At 44.4% G+C, this 14,419-nt stretch overlaps 1 protein-coding gene across 4 annotated transcripts in view; it reads right to left on the bottom strand.

Annotated features, from left to right (window-relative positions):
- The window catches only part of SGMS1 (sphingomyelin synthase 1), a 326,914-nt gene that overhangs the window by 14,933 nt on the left and 297,562 nt on the right, over positions 1-14,419 (bottom strand). For all 4 annotated transcript variants that reach the window (XM_038743561.1, XM_038743560.1, XM_038743559.1 and 1 more), the window contains one exon: positions 7,326-7,443. In XM_038743561.1, the coding sequence (XP_038599489.1) occupies positions 7,326-7,443 (118 nt within the window). The remainder of the gene's footprint in view (positions 1-7,325; positions 7,444-14,419) is intronic.

Here is a 14,419-nt window from a genome sequence, read left to right as displayed (position 1 = left end):
AGCCCAGTAGACTGTGAGCCCACTGTTAGGTAGGGACCATCTCTATACGTTGCCAACTTGTACTTCCCAAGTGCTTAGTACAGTGCTCTGCACACAGTAAGTGCTCAATAAATACGATTGAATGAATGAATGAATTCCCAGAAGACACCTTGCAACTTCCATTCCTCTAGCCTCTCCATCACCCTGCTCCCTCCACCACAGCCCTTTTTTTTTAATGGTATTTGTTAAGCGCTTACTACGTGCCAGGCACAGAATAAAGCACTAGGGTAGATGCAAGCTAATCAGGTTGAACAACAGTCTCTATTCCACATGGAACTCACAGTCTTAATCCCCATGGCACAAACGAGGGAACTGATGATCACAGAAGTAAAGTGACCTGCCCAAGGTCACACAGCAGACAAGTGGCAGAGCCGGGGTTAGAACCCAGGCCATACATCTCCCAGGTCCGTGCTCTACCCATTAGGCCACGCTGCTTCTCCACTAGAGTAGACAATCCACAAGACTGTAAACTCTTTGAAGGAAGGGAGCATATCTATTGAAACTGTTGTATTGGACTCTCCCATTGGCTTAGCAGAGTGCTCTGCACACAGTAAGTGCTCAATAAATTCCACTGAATGTTTGATTGATTGGCTGGGTGAAGATAAGGCGGCCTGAGGCCTTCTGAGATTTTGGAATTTTAGGATTGAGTCTTATACCATGGCTGAACAGCCCTACCTCACGGGCCATCAGCAAGAAACTACGATTTAGGGGCCGAATACATTCTTATTTTCCCCCTTTTTTGTTGTTTCACCTTTCCCACTGTGTCTGTTGTCAACACTCCCCTCCCAGTGATGCTTATATTGTGAACCTCTTGAGGGCCAGAGACCTCTCTAATTTTCAACTGGCAACCTTTTCCCAGTGCTCAATTATGGGGCTTTGCGCATGCTAAGTACTTAATCAATACAGCTGTTGATTGTAGTACAACAGATAAGGACCATATCTTCTACCTTTACTGAACACTCCCAAATGTCCAGTACTGTAGGAGAGAGGCCAGAACAGAGTGGGCCTTCAATAAATACTGATAACGAGAATCATTTCCCCGGTATCTGATTCAGGGAGGGAGAAGGGAAGATGATTAAGGTGGTGGAGGGGGTGAAGAGGAAGGTTGGGGGGAAAAGAGGGATGTGGTGGGGAAGAGAGGGATGCGGTGGGTAGGCGAGGGAGGTTGGGGGGGAGAAGATGGAGGCCAGAGGGAGGGAAGAAGGGAGGCCGGAGGGAGGGAAAAAGGGAGGCCAGAGGGAGGGAAAAAGGGAGGCCGGAGGGAGGGAAAAAGGGAGGCTGGAGGGAGAGAAGAAGGGAGGAAGACGGGAAAACAGAAGAGGAGGAAAGGGGAATGGGGGGAATAGAAGGTGATTAGGGGGAGGGTGGTGGGAAGGAGGAGAGGTAGGCAAGGGGCAGGATTGGACAGCCTTTTGGCTAATTAAACTCAAAGTCATGCCAGGGAGAAGGAATCTTCAGCTTGAGTCCCAGGTTCTCACTGAAGGCTGAAGAAATACACGTACGTTGACTTTTCTAATTTAGTATTTTCCTGAAAAGCCCGAGAGACAAGCAGCGAAGTCCTTGGGGCAAATGATTGTTTTGTGATTCAATTTCACTTTCGGCCTTGCCCAGTCACCGAGGGTGCCAGCCACCGCATTATTTCTGAGCAGCCGACAGCTGTCCTCCTCTGACAAAGTGCAATAAAACTGCAGAAATCTACGCTTCATATTCCACATTGAAGAGGAATAATGACTCTCTGGATTGGCCTCCAATTAATGTGGGTCCTGTCTACTGACTGGAAACATGAGATCAAATGGATTAATGCATTAGCCAGCAAACTCTTCCTGCTGAATCTTAATCTCTATTTATAAAAGCTTCAGAATCTCAGGTATCCATGGGAACTGTGAAACAATTAGAATGAGCCCACATCACTTCAACGCTTAGTCACTATTAGATGAACTCATCTTTTCAAAATTGACATATTCCGGGGCTCATTGTTGTCTAATGTTTTTGCCATGAGAATAATGTAATCAGTACCAGTCATTTCCTCTCTCCGGTTACTGCTTTTGATCATTCACCAAGTCAGGAATGAAAAACTTTCCGACTTGTAAATGCTCCCACATGCCTTAGCTTTTCTTTTACTAACTGACTCATAGTCAGTTGTAACTGGATGACGAGAAGTTATTTTGGGGATTGAACACGTTCCATGTTCCTCAAGGAAATCCTGTGATAAGATTAACAGGATCTCAAAAACCTGACAGGCTGGACCACGGCACTGATTAGAAATTCCACTGGCTGTAGCTTTCACTGAGCTAACAACAGTCCATTTTTTCCCTTCAAATTCCAAAAATTAGCACTGGAAACACCCTAAACCCTTTCTACCCTGTAATGTGCCTCAAGCACAGTTTATCTACAAAAATCGTCTACCCTACCCAGCTCTCTTCCCAATTTAATCATTTCAAAAGACTATTATCCCTCCAAACAGCCCCATATTGTTTGGCAAACATACCCTGCCATCTACTAAGGGAACAATGGTGCCAATTTTCATAATTACACCCCACGCTTGTGGGAACATTTTTTTCTCCAAATCCAAAGTACAGTAAGTGTATGGTTGAGGGCCAAGATTAGCCTCCCAGGACAATATTAAATAAAAAGTCTGAGAGTGAAGCTGACTTAGGTCAAAAGCCCTTGGAATTTAGCGAGCTGGGCTCAGAGCATTTCCGACAAGGATTAATACTGGGATTGGCACAAAGTAAGCCCTTAACAAACACAATCATTATTACTATGATGATGATTGCTATTGTTCTCCAGGTCTACAACATGTTAATAGTTTTCTACCTGAACCACTTCAAGTTTAATGGTGACAGATTTTCTGGGCCATATCGTCTCCTCTGAAAACTGCACCTCTCAGTCATAAGGCCTTCCAACAGTATATGCTGAGGATGGGGTGGGGGACTATTTTAGGGTAGGAGTTATTCCAAGTGCACAATGGCATTTTCACCCTGTTTGTACTTGTATGTTTGGCGTGTGAAGTCACACACGTCCTCCGCTCCTCAGGAGGCAGACTTTGCTGTTCTTTAAACATTGCTTCATCTGCTAAAATGAGCCTCAGCAGACTAAACAGATCACTCTGGCCATTCCCTCAGTTTCAGCAACTCTGAAAATTCCAACAAAGACGTAGGTCTAACACAGTCAAGAGTCTGGTGCCAAATAGACCAAAATCAAGTACTCATTTCTTTGCTGAAGTAACAGAACCACCACAAGAGTAGGTTGGCTTAAACCTAGCCTTCTTACTTCTGGCTAAGGCTGATTAACACAGGCTAAGGGGACTTGTATTAGTAGTATTTTCTACTGAACAGGATAAACGTTTTTTCCCTTCTCTTTAAGCCACTAGGGACTCCTTTTGGCTATTCTATTTAGGTAAAACGATGACTCAAGTTTGCTTTTCAGGCTACACTGGATTCCCGAGTCTAGACTTGACAGGAGACAGGAAGGGTTGGACACATGCTACTAAGAGGCATGGCAACTTCTCAGGGAAATATTTGTGACTGAAGCCAACAGATGAAGGGGACAGAACTCTCAGCTTCTCCTAGCAGATTATCATATTGGCGGTCGGCTAGGTTATATAGAAAGCCTCTAAAACTGGAACCGAAACCGAGCTACACAGCTTATCAAGCAGGGGATTAGCTGCTCTACTGAGATGTTGCAGTAGAGTTCCTCGGACTCCCTGTTTATTGAAAGCTTCCTTACCGGCCCACTAACCTGAATCCTCTCGTCACTCCTATCTACACTACACACTGCAGCCTTGATCATTAGTGTGAAGTTTGGCTCAGCATACATCACTCCCCTCTCGAAAAATCCCCAATGCATTCCCATTTCCCTCTGCTTCAAGCCAAAATTCCTGTCGGAAGTCTTGAAGGCTCTCCACCAACTTTCCCATCTTACACATGTGTTCTTTTTACCCCTCGATTCCCCCTGATCTCTCTCTTCATTCCTCCTAAGGTAACCTTGTAAATGAACCTCACATGGCTCTCCCTCCCCTCACGCTATTTCCCCGGCCTGATACTTCCTCCCTCCCTCCCTAAACCTGACTGCGCCCTTCTAAAATTCCACCTGCCCCCCAATAAACCCTTTCCTGATTAATTCCCAGTACCCATGTGACATCAATCCATTAGTCATCTCAATCACTTTGTATTTATTTATAGCCATCCTCAGCACCAGTGCATGTTCATTTAATTGTGCATCAATTATTTAGTCTGATGACTCTATTTGTACGTGTTTCATATTTGTCCCATTAGAGAATAAGTTCTCTGAGCAGTAAAAAAAAACTGTGAATTATTTTTGTTGTCCTTATTCAAGTGTTTACTATATTCCATTTCATGCTCAATCAACCATTGGCATTTACTGAGCGCTTACTGTGTGCAGAGCACTGTAGTTAGTGCTTGGGAGAGTAAAATACAGTAGTGTTGGCAGACATTATCCTTGCCCACAAGGAGCTTACAATCTACAGGGGGAGACAGGTATTAAAAATAAATTACAGAGAAGGGAAAATAGTAGAGTATAATGATATGTATGTGACACGCAAATTCGTGAAGCGTTCCATTTTTTGACTAAGTCCCCCTTTTCCCCTGCTCCCCATCTCCATCGCCAACTTGCTCCCTTTGCTCTACCCCTCTCTCTGCCCCACAGCACTTGTGTATGTATGTACATACTTATAATAATCACTCCATTTATTTTTATTAATGATGTGCATATAGCTATAATTCTATTTATTTATAATGATGCTACTGATGCCTGTTTACTTGTTTTGAAGTCTGTCTCCCTCCTTCTAGACTGTGAGCCCATTGTGGGTAGGGATTGTCTCTATTTGTTGCTGAATTGTACTTCCCAAGAGCATAGTACAGTGCTCTGCTCACAGTAAGTGCTCAATAAATATGACTGAATGAATGACTGAATGAGTGCTGTGGGGCTGGGGTGAGAATCAAAGTGCTTACGGTGTACATGGCCAAGTGTTTATACGATGCAGAGGAGAGGGTGGGAAGGGTAGGGGTACTGGCGCTCAATAAATACCGTTAGTACTATTTAAAAAGTGTAATGGAAGCCTGGAGGGTAAAGTAACAGCCAGTGAGGTGCTGGGGGCAATGAGGAGTGAAGTATGCAAAGTTCCCTGACCCCAGAGCAGTTCCCAGTGGGAGTGCCAGAGCAACGTATTTATTGCAAGCTCTTCCCCCATTCCATTTTTTGACAAAAGTTCACCCATTTGGGCACTAGCCAACTTGGTCAAGTCAGCCTTACCCAAGATACTCTTGCCACAAAGTCCCCCTTATCACCCCCACTTCATAAAGATTCTGCCAAGGGTAAGGAGTAGGGAGTCTTGAGTATATCCTAAGTTCTCTGAGAGCACGGACCATGGCTTTGCATTTGTTTGCACTCCCCTCAGTACCCAGATCAGTGTTATCACGGCATACAGGGTTCTCAGTAAGTACTGTTAACTGAGTGATTGACTGACTGGCAGTTGCGGGGTGGAGGTGAGTGAATATGAGGGTTGGGGGAGTGGTCCTGGAAGTAGCAATCGCAGGATAAGAGACAACATAAATTGTTCTAAACCTTGCTGGGGCTGCCTGCCTGCTCTTTCTTTCCTAGGCCAGAAGCTTGTCTGTGTCCCAATCAGTCAGTCAGTCAATCGTATTTATTGAGCGTTTACCATGTGTGGAGCACCATACTAAGTACTTGAGAAAGTACAATATAATAATAAAAAGACACATTACCTACCCACAATGAGCTTACAAGCCTAGATGGGTAGCAGCACAGAAGGGGACCCCAAAAGGACTGTGAATGACCTGCCTATCATCATCATCATCAATCGTATTTATTGAGCGCTTACTATGTGCAGAGCACTGTACTAAGCGCTTGGGAAGTACAAATTGGCAACACATAGAGACAGTCCCTACCCAACAGCCTATCTCTAGGAATGGAAACTCCTATACCTTCAGGCCTGGCTACCCCCATGTGACTCTGTCCTGAGAGAGAGCTGGATAACACTCCCCAACTCTTACCCAAGAGGACTCCATTGGCCAGGTCAACCAATCAATTAATCATACATGTGGAGTGCTTACTATTAATTTACTATTTATTACTATTTACTATTTAAATAGAATAGTATTTACTATTCTATTTATTTTGTTAATGATGTGCATCTAGCTTTACTTCTATTTATTCTGATGACTTGACACCTGTCCACATGTTTTGTTTTGTTGTCTGTCTCCCCCTTCTAGACTGTGAGCCCGTTGTTGGGTAGGGACCGATTCTATATGTTGACAACTTGTACTTCCCAAGTGCTTAGTACAGTGCTCTGCACACAGTAAGCACTCAATAAATACGATTGAATGAATGAATGCTTATAGTGTGCAGAGTACTGTACTTAGCGCTTGGCTGAGTACAATATAACAGAGCTAGTAGACACATTCCCTCTCAACAAGGAGCTTACAGTCAATGGGGAGTTTGTTTCCAGCTATATTACTGCTATGCCTCAAGGATGGGTGAGAGCTAAGCAGGAAACCCACTTCGCCTTCCCGCCTCAATGGTGACCACTACACTAGAGAGAGGTACCACACCTGGTTTGAACTGAAGATGTGGTAGCAGAGAGTGAAACGTAAAATCAAGTTCTCCGTTCCAGGCTGGCAGGCCCATCCAGCTCTTTGGGGTTCACGTCACGGGAGAAAATGATATTTTCTTAAGTCTGACGAAGAGCTAATGAGTTACAGCCAAACTCAGAAACTCTGCTGTGCCCAAAATAACGGCTCAATTTCTCTCCGACCAGGCCGGGAAGGGATTGGCAGGGTTCTAAACTTTGAGGAAGGACGGTCCCTTCATCACTTAGAGACATGAAAATGAGGTGATGAGACTAATAATGATAAGTGGCATTTGTTAAGTACCAAACACTGTATTAAGCGCTGGGGTAGAAACAAGCAAACTGGATTGAACACGGTCCATGTTCCACAAGGGGGGGTGCAGCCTTAATCTCTATTTTACAGATGGGGTAACTGAGGCAGAGAAGTTAAATGACTTGCCCAAGGTCACACAGCAGACAAGTGGTGAGCCAGGATTAGAACCCAGGTCCTTCTGACCCCCAGGCCCATGAGCTACCCACTAGGCCGGCAGTGTAATCTTGGTAGACATGCTCCTCGGGACCTCAGCTAAAAAATGGGAGAAGAACTCAGGATTAAGGAAGCAGCTGGGATTCCCAGGACCCTTGGGAAAAAGGAGAAAAAGAAGCAAGACGTGAAATTACAGTAAAAGAGATTTACCTTTGGAGAACAGTTGAAATGCATGCCGGGTACTGGGAGTGTAGTTACATACATTGTAATACACCGATATAGGTAGAGCGTGCCAACTATGCTGAAAAATCTTCTGCTAATAATAGACCTAGAGAAAGGGAAAAATATGTCACATTCTCAGCAAACAATTTTGGAAGGCTTATCTACTTTAAGACTTAAGTTACCAAACCAAACAAAAAAACACGTCCCGGCAGCTTCGGATTGGAATGGTACAGTATCAGCATCAATAACAGCTTGAGTTGGGATCGTTAAAACGGGACCCTTTTTTACATGCCCAGTGAATGGGTTTGTTAATAGAAGCAGCCAACAATGGCTTTCATCCAGTTTCACTCTAAACGGGTTTCTTTGGTTAGCTAAAAGGTAAGCGGTCGGCCTCTGAGAGGAGAAAGCATGCCAATGAGTCTGTTTGCTCCAAGACACCGAGTTCCCAGAAGAAGAATGCAAAATGAGCTTGGCATTAAGCACCAAAGCTATTAAATGAAAACCCTTCACTCAGACTTGGCAGAAATGGGCTCTCTCTGCTAACGACATCTGTACCTTGCTCTCCTGGTCAAAGACGACTACATGAAATGTGCTACAGATGGCCAAATTGAAAACTAATAGGTAGGATCAGAAGCTGGTGCTCTTTCAACTCTGGTTCCTTTTCAGAAGTGTAACTGGGGTATGAATGCAAGTTTAAGGAAGACTTATTGTCTATGACAGGAGGCTGTTGGATTTTACACACACACACACACACGCACACACACACGCACACACACACACACCCTCCCCCCAAGCACTAAAACCCAATATTAAAATGCCCTCAGACTTCAACCTCCCGACATCTGTTCTATTTCAGGAAAGACTCTTCTCTGAACTCCTTGTCTTCTTCCCTCCCAAACCCTGCCCTCTCCTTGACTTTCCCATCTCTGTTGACAGCACTACCATCCTTCCCATATCACAAGCCCGCAACCTTGGTGTCATCCTCGACTCCGCTCTCTCATTCACCCCTCACATCCAGGCCGTCACCAAAACCCGCCGGTTTCAGCTCCGCAACATTGCCAAGATCCGCCCTTTCCTCTCCACCCATACCGCTACCCTGCTCGTTCAAGCTCTCATCCTATCCCGTCTGGACTACTGCATCAGCCTTCTCTCTGATCTCCCATCCTCTAGTCTCTCCCCACTTCAATCCATACTTCATGCTGCTGCCCGGACTGTCTTTGTCCAGAAATGCTCTGGGCATGTTACTCCCCTCCTCAAAAATCTCCAGTGGCTACCAATTAATCTGCGCATCAGGCAGAAACTCCTCACCCTGGGCTTCAAGGCTGTCCATCCCCTTGCCCCCTCCTACCTCACCTCCCTTCTCTCCTTCTACAGCCCAGCCCACGCCCTCCGCTCCTCTGCTGCTAATCTCCTCACCGTACCTCGTTCTCGCCTGTCCAGCCATCGACCCCCGGCGCACGCCCTCGCCCGGGCCTGGAATGCCCTCCCTCTGCCCATCCACCAAGCTAGCTCTCTTCCTCCCTTCAAGGCCCTACTGAGAGCTCACCTCCTCCAGGAGGCCTTCCCAGACTGAGCCCCTTCCTTCCTCTCCCCCTCGTCCCCTTCTCCATCCCCTCATCTTACCTTCTTCCCTTCCCCACAGCACCTGTATATGTGTATATATGTTTGTACATATTTATTACTCATCTATTTATTTATTTTACTTGTGCATATCTATTCTATTTATTTTATTTTGTTAGTATATTTGATTTTGTTCTCTGTCTCTCCCTTTTAGACTGTGAGCCCATTGTTGGGTAGGGACTGTCTCTATATGTTGCCAACTTGTACTTCCCAAGCGCTTAGTACAGTGCTCTGCACACAGTAAGCGCTCAATAAATATGATTGATTGATTGATTGATTCTCTGAAGAGGCCCCTCTCCCTCTGGAGTCTATTCAAGCTATTTTCTTGACTTGAAGTTTTGAAGTGGGGCACCAATTTGAATTTCCATCTGTCACTAATGTATGGGCTCCATATTCAAACACTCAGTCCAAGTAAAAGAAAGAAGCAAACGACAAAACAATTTTCTTATCCCTCTCCAATGTACGTCTATTTCCACATTTCTGCATCAGAAATCCTCTGGATCTCCAAACTCTCATGACTGTAAAGAACTTTTCCCAGGGGAATCAGTGGGTAGACATGAGGAATATAATGGAGCATGCAAGGGAACCTTGGAACTGCCTTAACAAACCTGCAAATTTAAACAAGCAGCTGCAGGATGGGATGATTCAACAGCAACAGCATTTCCACATCTAAACACCACCCTGAACAGCATTCCCAGTGTCTAGCTATCTGAAAGAGCACACACTATGTATGCAATTTCTAGTGTACGTGCACAACATTTACCTTTCTCCTTGTTATTTTTTTTTCCATAGGCATGGGAAAGGGGTTAGTCTAAAAACAGGAAGCTGTTCAGTACATTGGTTGGTCTGGAAAATAACTGTTACCTTGACTACATGACCAACAACATGTAAGAGTTGGAGCATTATTGTAAAGGCATTTTGACAAACTATGGAAAAAACAAGATTTACTGTCAAGTTGAAAAACATCCAGCCACTGTTACTTAATTCAACCATACGCAGAACTTGGGTGACAGTTTTATTTTGCAACTGCCTACTCCTGGCAAAGACGCAGCCAAAAAACGTAAAATGAACTGACTGTTTCCAGGAGGGAGGGAGAAGAAAAACATTCCGGGTCACTTTTTTTTTTTCCTTTTTTAAGTTCACCAGTCTTAAATGTAAGTGGCTGAAGTTAGAAATAGTTCTGTGCTGCAGTGAGTGAAGAAAAGATATATAATCCACCAACTGGCCATAAACCACTGAGGAATGACTACACAGCTGGACCGCAAACTGCCTCCCCTTCTAAGACCGTGAGCTTCTCCCTCTAAAATGTGAGCTTGTTGTGGGCAGGGAATGTGTTTTATGTTGTATTGTATGTGTATTATGTTATATTGTACTCTCTCAAGTGCTGAGACACAGTGCTTTGCACACGGTAAGCACTCAATAAACATGGTTATGATTATTATTATTAATAACAACACAACCTCTTTTTGCAGTATTATTACTATTACTAATACTAACAATAATAATACTAATTACTAATAATACTGCAACAAGAGGGCTTTACACCAATCCAGAATAATAAGAAACATGGTTTGGGAAGAGAAAATGCACATTCTTCTCTGGAAGTTCCTAGAAAACAAGAATCATTAAAGATTCAGTTATCTGGATATTGAGATGTGATTATATTCCTAGCTCTGACACTAATTGCTGGTCACAATCTCCTTATGGCACTGCCTTCCTCAGCTATACAATTGAGGTTTATGATGACAAGGAGCTCTATGAAACTGATTAAGAAGAATATTTTTAAAAAAAACATTTAAAAAACAAACCTCACAAGTAGGTTTTAACAGGCTCGTAAGGGAAAATTAAGTTGCAAAATTCCCATTAGTCATGAATAAGAATAAAGAATATCTCTCTCTTTTCCACCCACCCTCACATCCGCAATATATTGAGAAAACACTCTTTCAGAAGTGGACAACACCCAAAACAAGAGGAGAAGTTAAGGCTGTTGCTTCCACACACAAAGCAAAACAGTTTAGATCCAGTGCTTGGCACATAGCAAGTACTTGAGAAGCAGTGTGGCTCAGTGGAAAGAGCATGGACTTTGGAGTCAGAGGTCATGGGTTCAAATCCCAGCTCCGCCAATTGCCAGCTGTGTGACTTTGGGCAAGTCACTTCACTTCTCTGTGCCTCTGTTACCTCATCTGTAAAATGAGGATTAAGACTGTGAGCCCCCCATGGAACAATCTGGTCCCCTTGTAACCTACCCAGCACTTAAAACAGTTTTTGCACATAGTAAGCGCTTAATAAATGCCATGATTATTATCAACAAATACCACAATTATTATTATACGACAAGAAGTGGAAAGGGTTATAAATTATTTATAGTAATGTCTGCCTCTCCCTCAAAACTGCAAACTTGTAAGCAGGGAATGTGCCTGCCAATTCTTTAGTACCCTCTCCTTGACCCCCTCCAATCTGGCTTCCTTCCACTACACTCCACCGAAACTGCCCTCTCAAAGGTCACCAATGACCTCCTTCTTGCCAAACCCAATGGCTCCTACTCTATCCTAATCCTCCCTGACCTCTCAGCTGCCTTCGACACTGTGGACTACCCTCTTCTCCTCAACACGCTATCCAACCTTGGCTTCACAGACTCTGTCCTCTCCTGGTTCATTCATTCATTCATTCAATCGTATTTATTGAGCGCTTACTGTATGCAGAGCACTGTACTAAGCACTTGGGAAGTACAAGTCGGCAACATATAGAGACGGTCCCTATCCAACAACGGGCTCACAGTCTAGAAGGGGGGAGACAGAGAACAAAACCAAACATACTAACAAAATAAACACAACATGTAGACATGAGTCAAAATCGTCAGAACAAATAGAATTAAAGCTATATGCACATCATTAACAAAATAAATAGAATAAATATGTACAATATTTCAATTACAAAATGTACAGTATGTACAAATATGCTCTCATCTTTTCGGCTGTTCATTCTCAGTCTTCTTTGCGGGCTCCCCCTCCCCCTCCTATCCCCTTACTGTAGGGGTTCCTCAGGGGTCAGTTCTTGGTCCCCTTCTGTTCTCAATCTACACTCACTCCCTTGGTGAACTCATTCACTCCCACGGCTTCAACTATCATCTCTAGGCTAATGACACCCAAATCTACAGCTCCGCCCCTGCTCTCTCTCCCCCCTCCAGGCTCGTATCTCCTCCTGCCTTCAAGGACATTTCCATCTGGACGTCTGCCCACCATCTAAAACTCAATATGTTCAAGACTGAACTCCTTATCTTCCCTCCCAAACCCTGTCCTCTCTCTGACTTTCCCGTCACTGTAGACGGCAATACCATCCTTTCCGTCTCACAAGCCTGCAACCTCGGTGTCATCCTCGACTGCTCTCTTGTTCACCCCATACATACAATCTGTCACCAAAACCTGCTGGTCTCATCTCTGCAACATCGCCAAGATCTGCCCTTTCCTCTCCATCCAAATCGCTACCTTGCTGGTTCAGTCTCTCATTCTATCCCGACTGGATTACTGCATCAGGCTCCTCTTTGATCTCCCATCCTCCTGTCTCTCCCTGCTTCAGTCTATACTTCACTCTGCTGCCCGGATTATCTTTGTTCAGAAACGCTCTGGGCATGTTACTCCCCTCCTCAAAAATCTCCAGCGGCTGCCTGTCAACCTACGAATCAAGCAAAAACTCCTCACTCTCGGCTTCAAGGTTCTCTAATCACCTCACCCCCTCCTACCTCACCTCCCTTCTCTCTTTCTACAGCCCAGCCCACACCCTCCACTCCTCCACTGCTAACCTCCTCACTGTGCCTCGTTCTCGCCTGTCCCGCCATCTACCCCCGGCCCACGTCCTTCCCCTGGCCAGGAATGCCCTCCCTCCGCACATCCACCAAGCTAGCTCTCTTCCTCCCTTCAAAGCCCTACTGAGAGCTCACCTCCTCCAGGAGACCTTCCCAGACTGAGCCCCCTTTTTCCTTTCCTCCCCCTCATCCTCCCCACCCTACCTCCTTCCCCTCCCCACAGCACTTGCATATATTTGTACAGATTTATTACTCTATTTATTTTACTTGTACATATTTACTATTCTATTTGTCAATGATGTGCATATAGCTATAATTCTATTTGTTCTATTTTGACACCTGTCTACATGTTTTGTTTTGTTGTCTGTCTCCCACTTCAAGACTTTGAGCCCACTGTTGGGTAGGGACTGTCTCTATATGTTGCTGACTTGTACTTCCCAAGCACTTAGTACAGCGTTCTGCACACAGTAAGTGCTCAATAAATACGATTGAATGAATGAATACTGTACTCTCCCAAGCGCTTAGCACAGTCCTCTGTACATAGTAAGTGCTCAGTAAATACAATTGACTGGGGAAACTGCTGTGGAAATCAATTCTATAAGCACTCAGTTAAACTGTATTGAGAACACACAAATATAGCCTGCCCCCAGGTGTCATCCTCTAATTTTCAGTCAATCTTGAAGATAATGATGATGATGATAATAATAATAATAATAATGATAATGGCATTTATTAAGAGCTTACTACGCGCAAAGCACTGTTCTAAGCGCTGGCTGTTCTAAGCACTGGAAGATGGCAAAGGCTTGGAGTAACGGAGGCCAATGCTAAACACAGTTGCCAACTATTCATTTTGAATGTAGGGCAAATAAGAAACAGGGGTTTGGGATGGGATGGCAACAGGGAAACGGCAGAAGGCTTCAGAGAGCTACATAAATCCTCCAGGACGCCTTCATCTCTCTCAGCCATGCACTTAGTCCTACCCCCTAGGCCCTTAAATACTCCCTTTTTCTCTACCCCCAAATCCACCCTCAAAGGATTTTCGTACATATCTTTATACTTGGTTACTTCCCTTACCTGAAATTGTTTCTAATGTCTGACTCACCCTTTCGAATGTAAGCTCCCTGAGGACAGGGATCATGTCTCCTACCTGGAATTTACTCTCCCAAGTGCTTAGTACAGTTCTTTGCATACCATAAGCACTCAATAAATACCACTGATTAGCTGACTAAAAATCAGAAAGCAATCACTTTGGGGTATTTTCAGAAAGAACTGGGAAGTTTCAGGTCTTGTGAGAAAGCTGGGGTATATACATCTGGAAGCCCAGCTCACAAAGTTGTTGGGCAACTTACTCCATTAAGGTGGCACTTGAAGTCCTACATCATGATCATTAGCCTACACTGAATCTCTTCAATACCGAGCATTTCCTAAGTGCTCAGAGCACTTTTTCATAAGCTATATTATTATTATATTTGTTAAGCGCTTACTATGTGCCAAGCACTGTTCTAAGTACTGGGGTACTTACAAATTAATCAGGTTGGACACAGTCCCTGTCCCACATGAGGCCCACGGTCTATATCAATGATTCCATAGGCAACTCTGTGAATATGGAGGGTGGGCAGAGTATTTTTATTTTATGGATGAAGAAATTAGGACAGAGAGA

The sequence above is a fragment of the Tachyglossus aculeatus genome, chromosome 3 (assembly GCF_015852505.1).
Source record: "Tachyglossus aculeatus isolate mTacAcu1 chromosome 3, mTacAcu1.pri, whole genome shotgun sequence".
Taxonomy (NCBI): domain Eukaryota; kingdom Metazoa; phylum Chordata; class Mammalia; order Monotremata; family Tachyglossidae; genus Tachyglossus; species Tachyglossus aculeatus.
The sequence above is the reverse complement of the archived record's forward strand: the minus strand, read 5'-3'. Positions and strand labels throughout refer to the sequence as shown.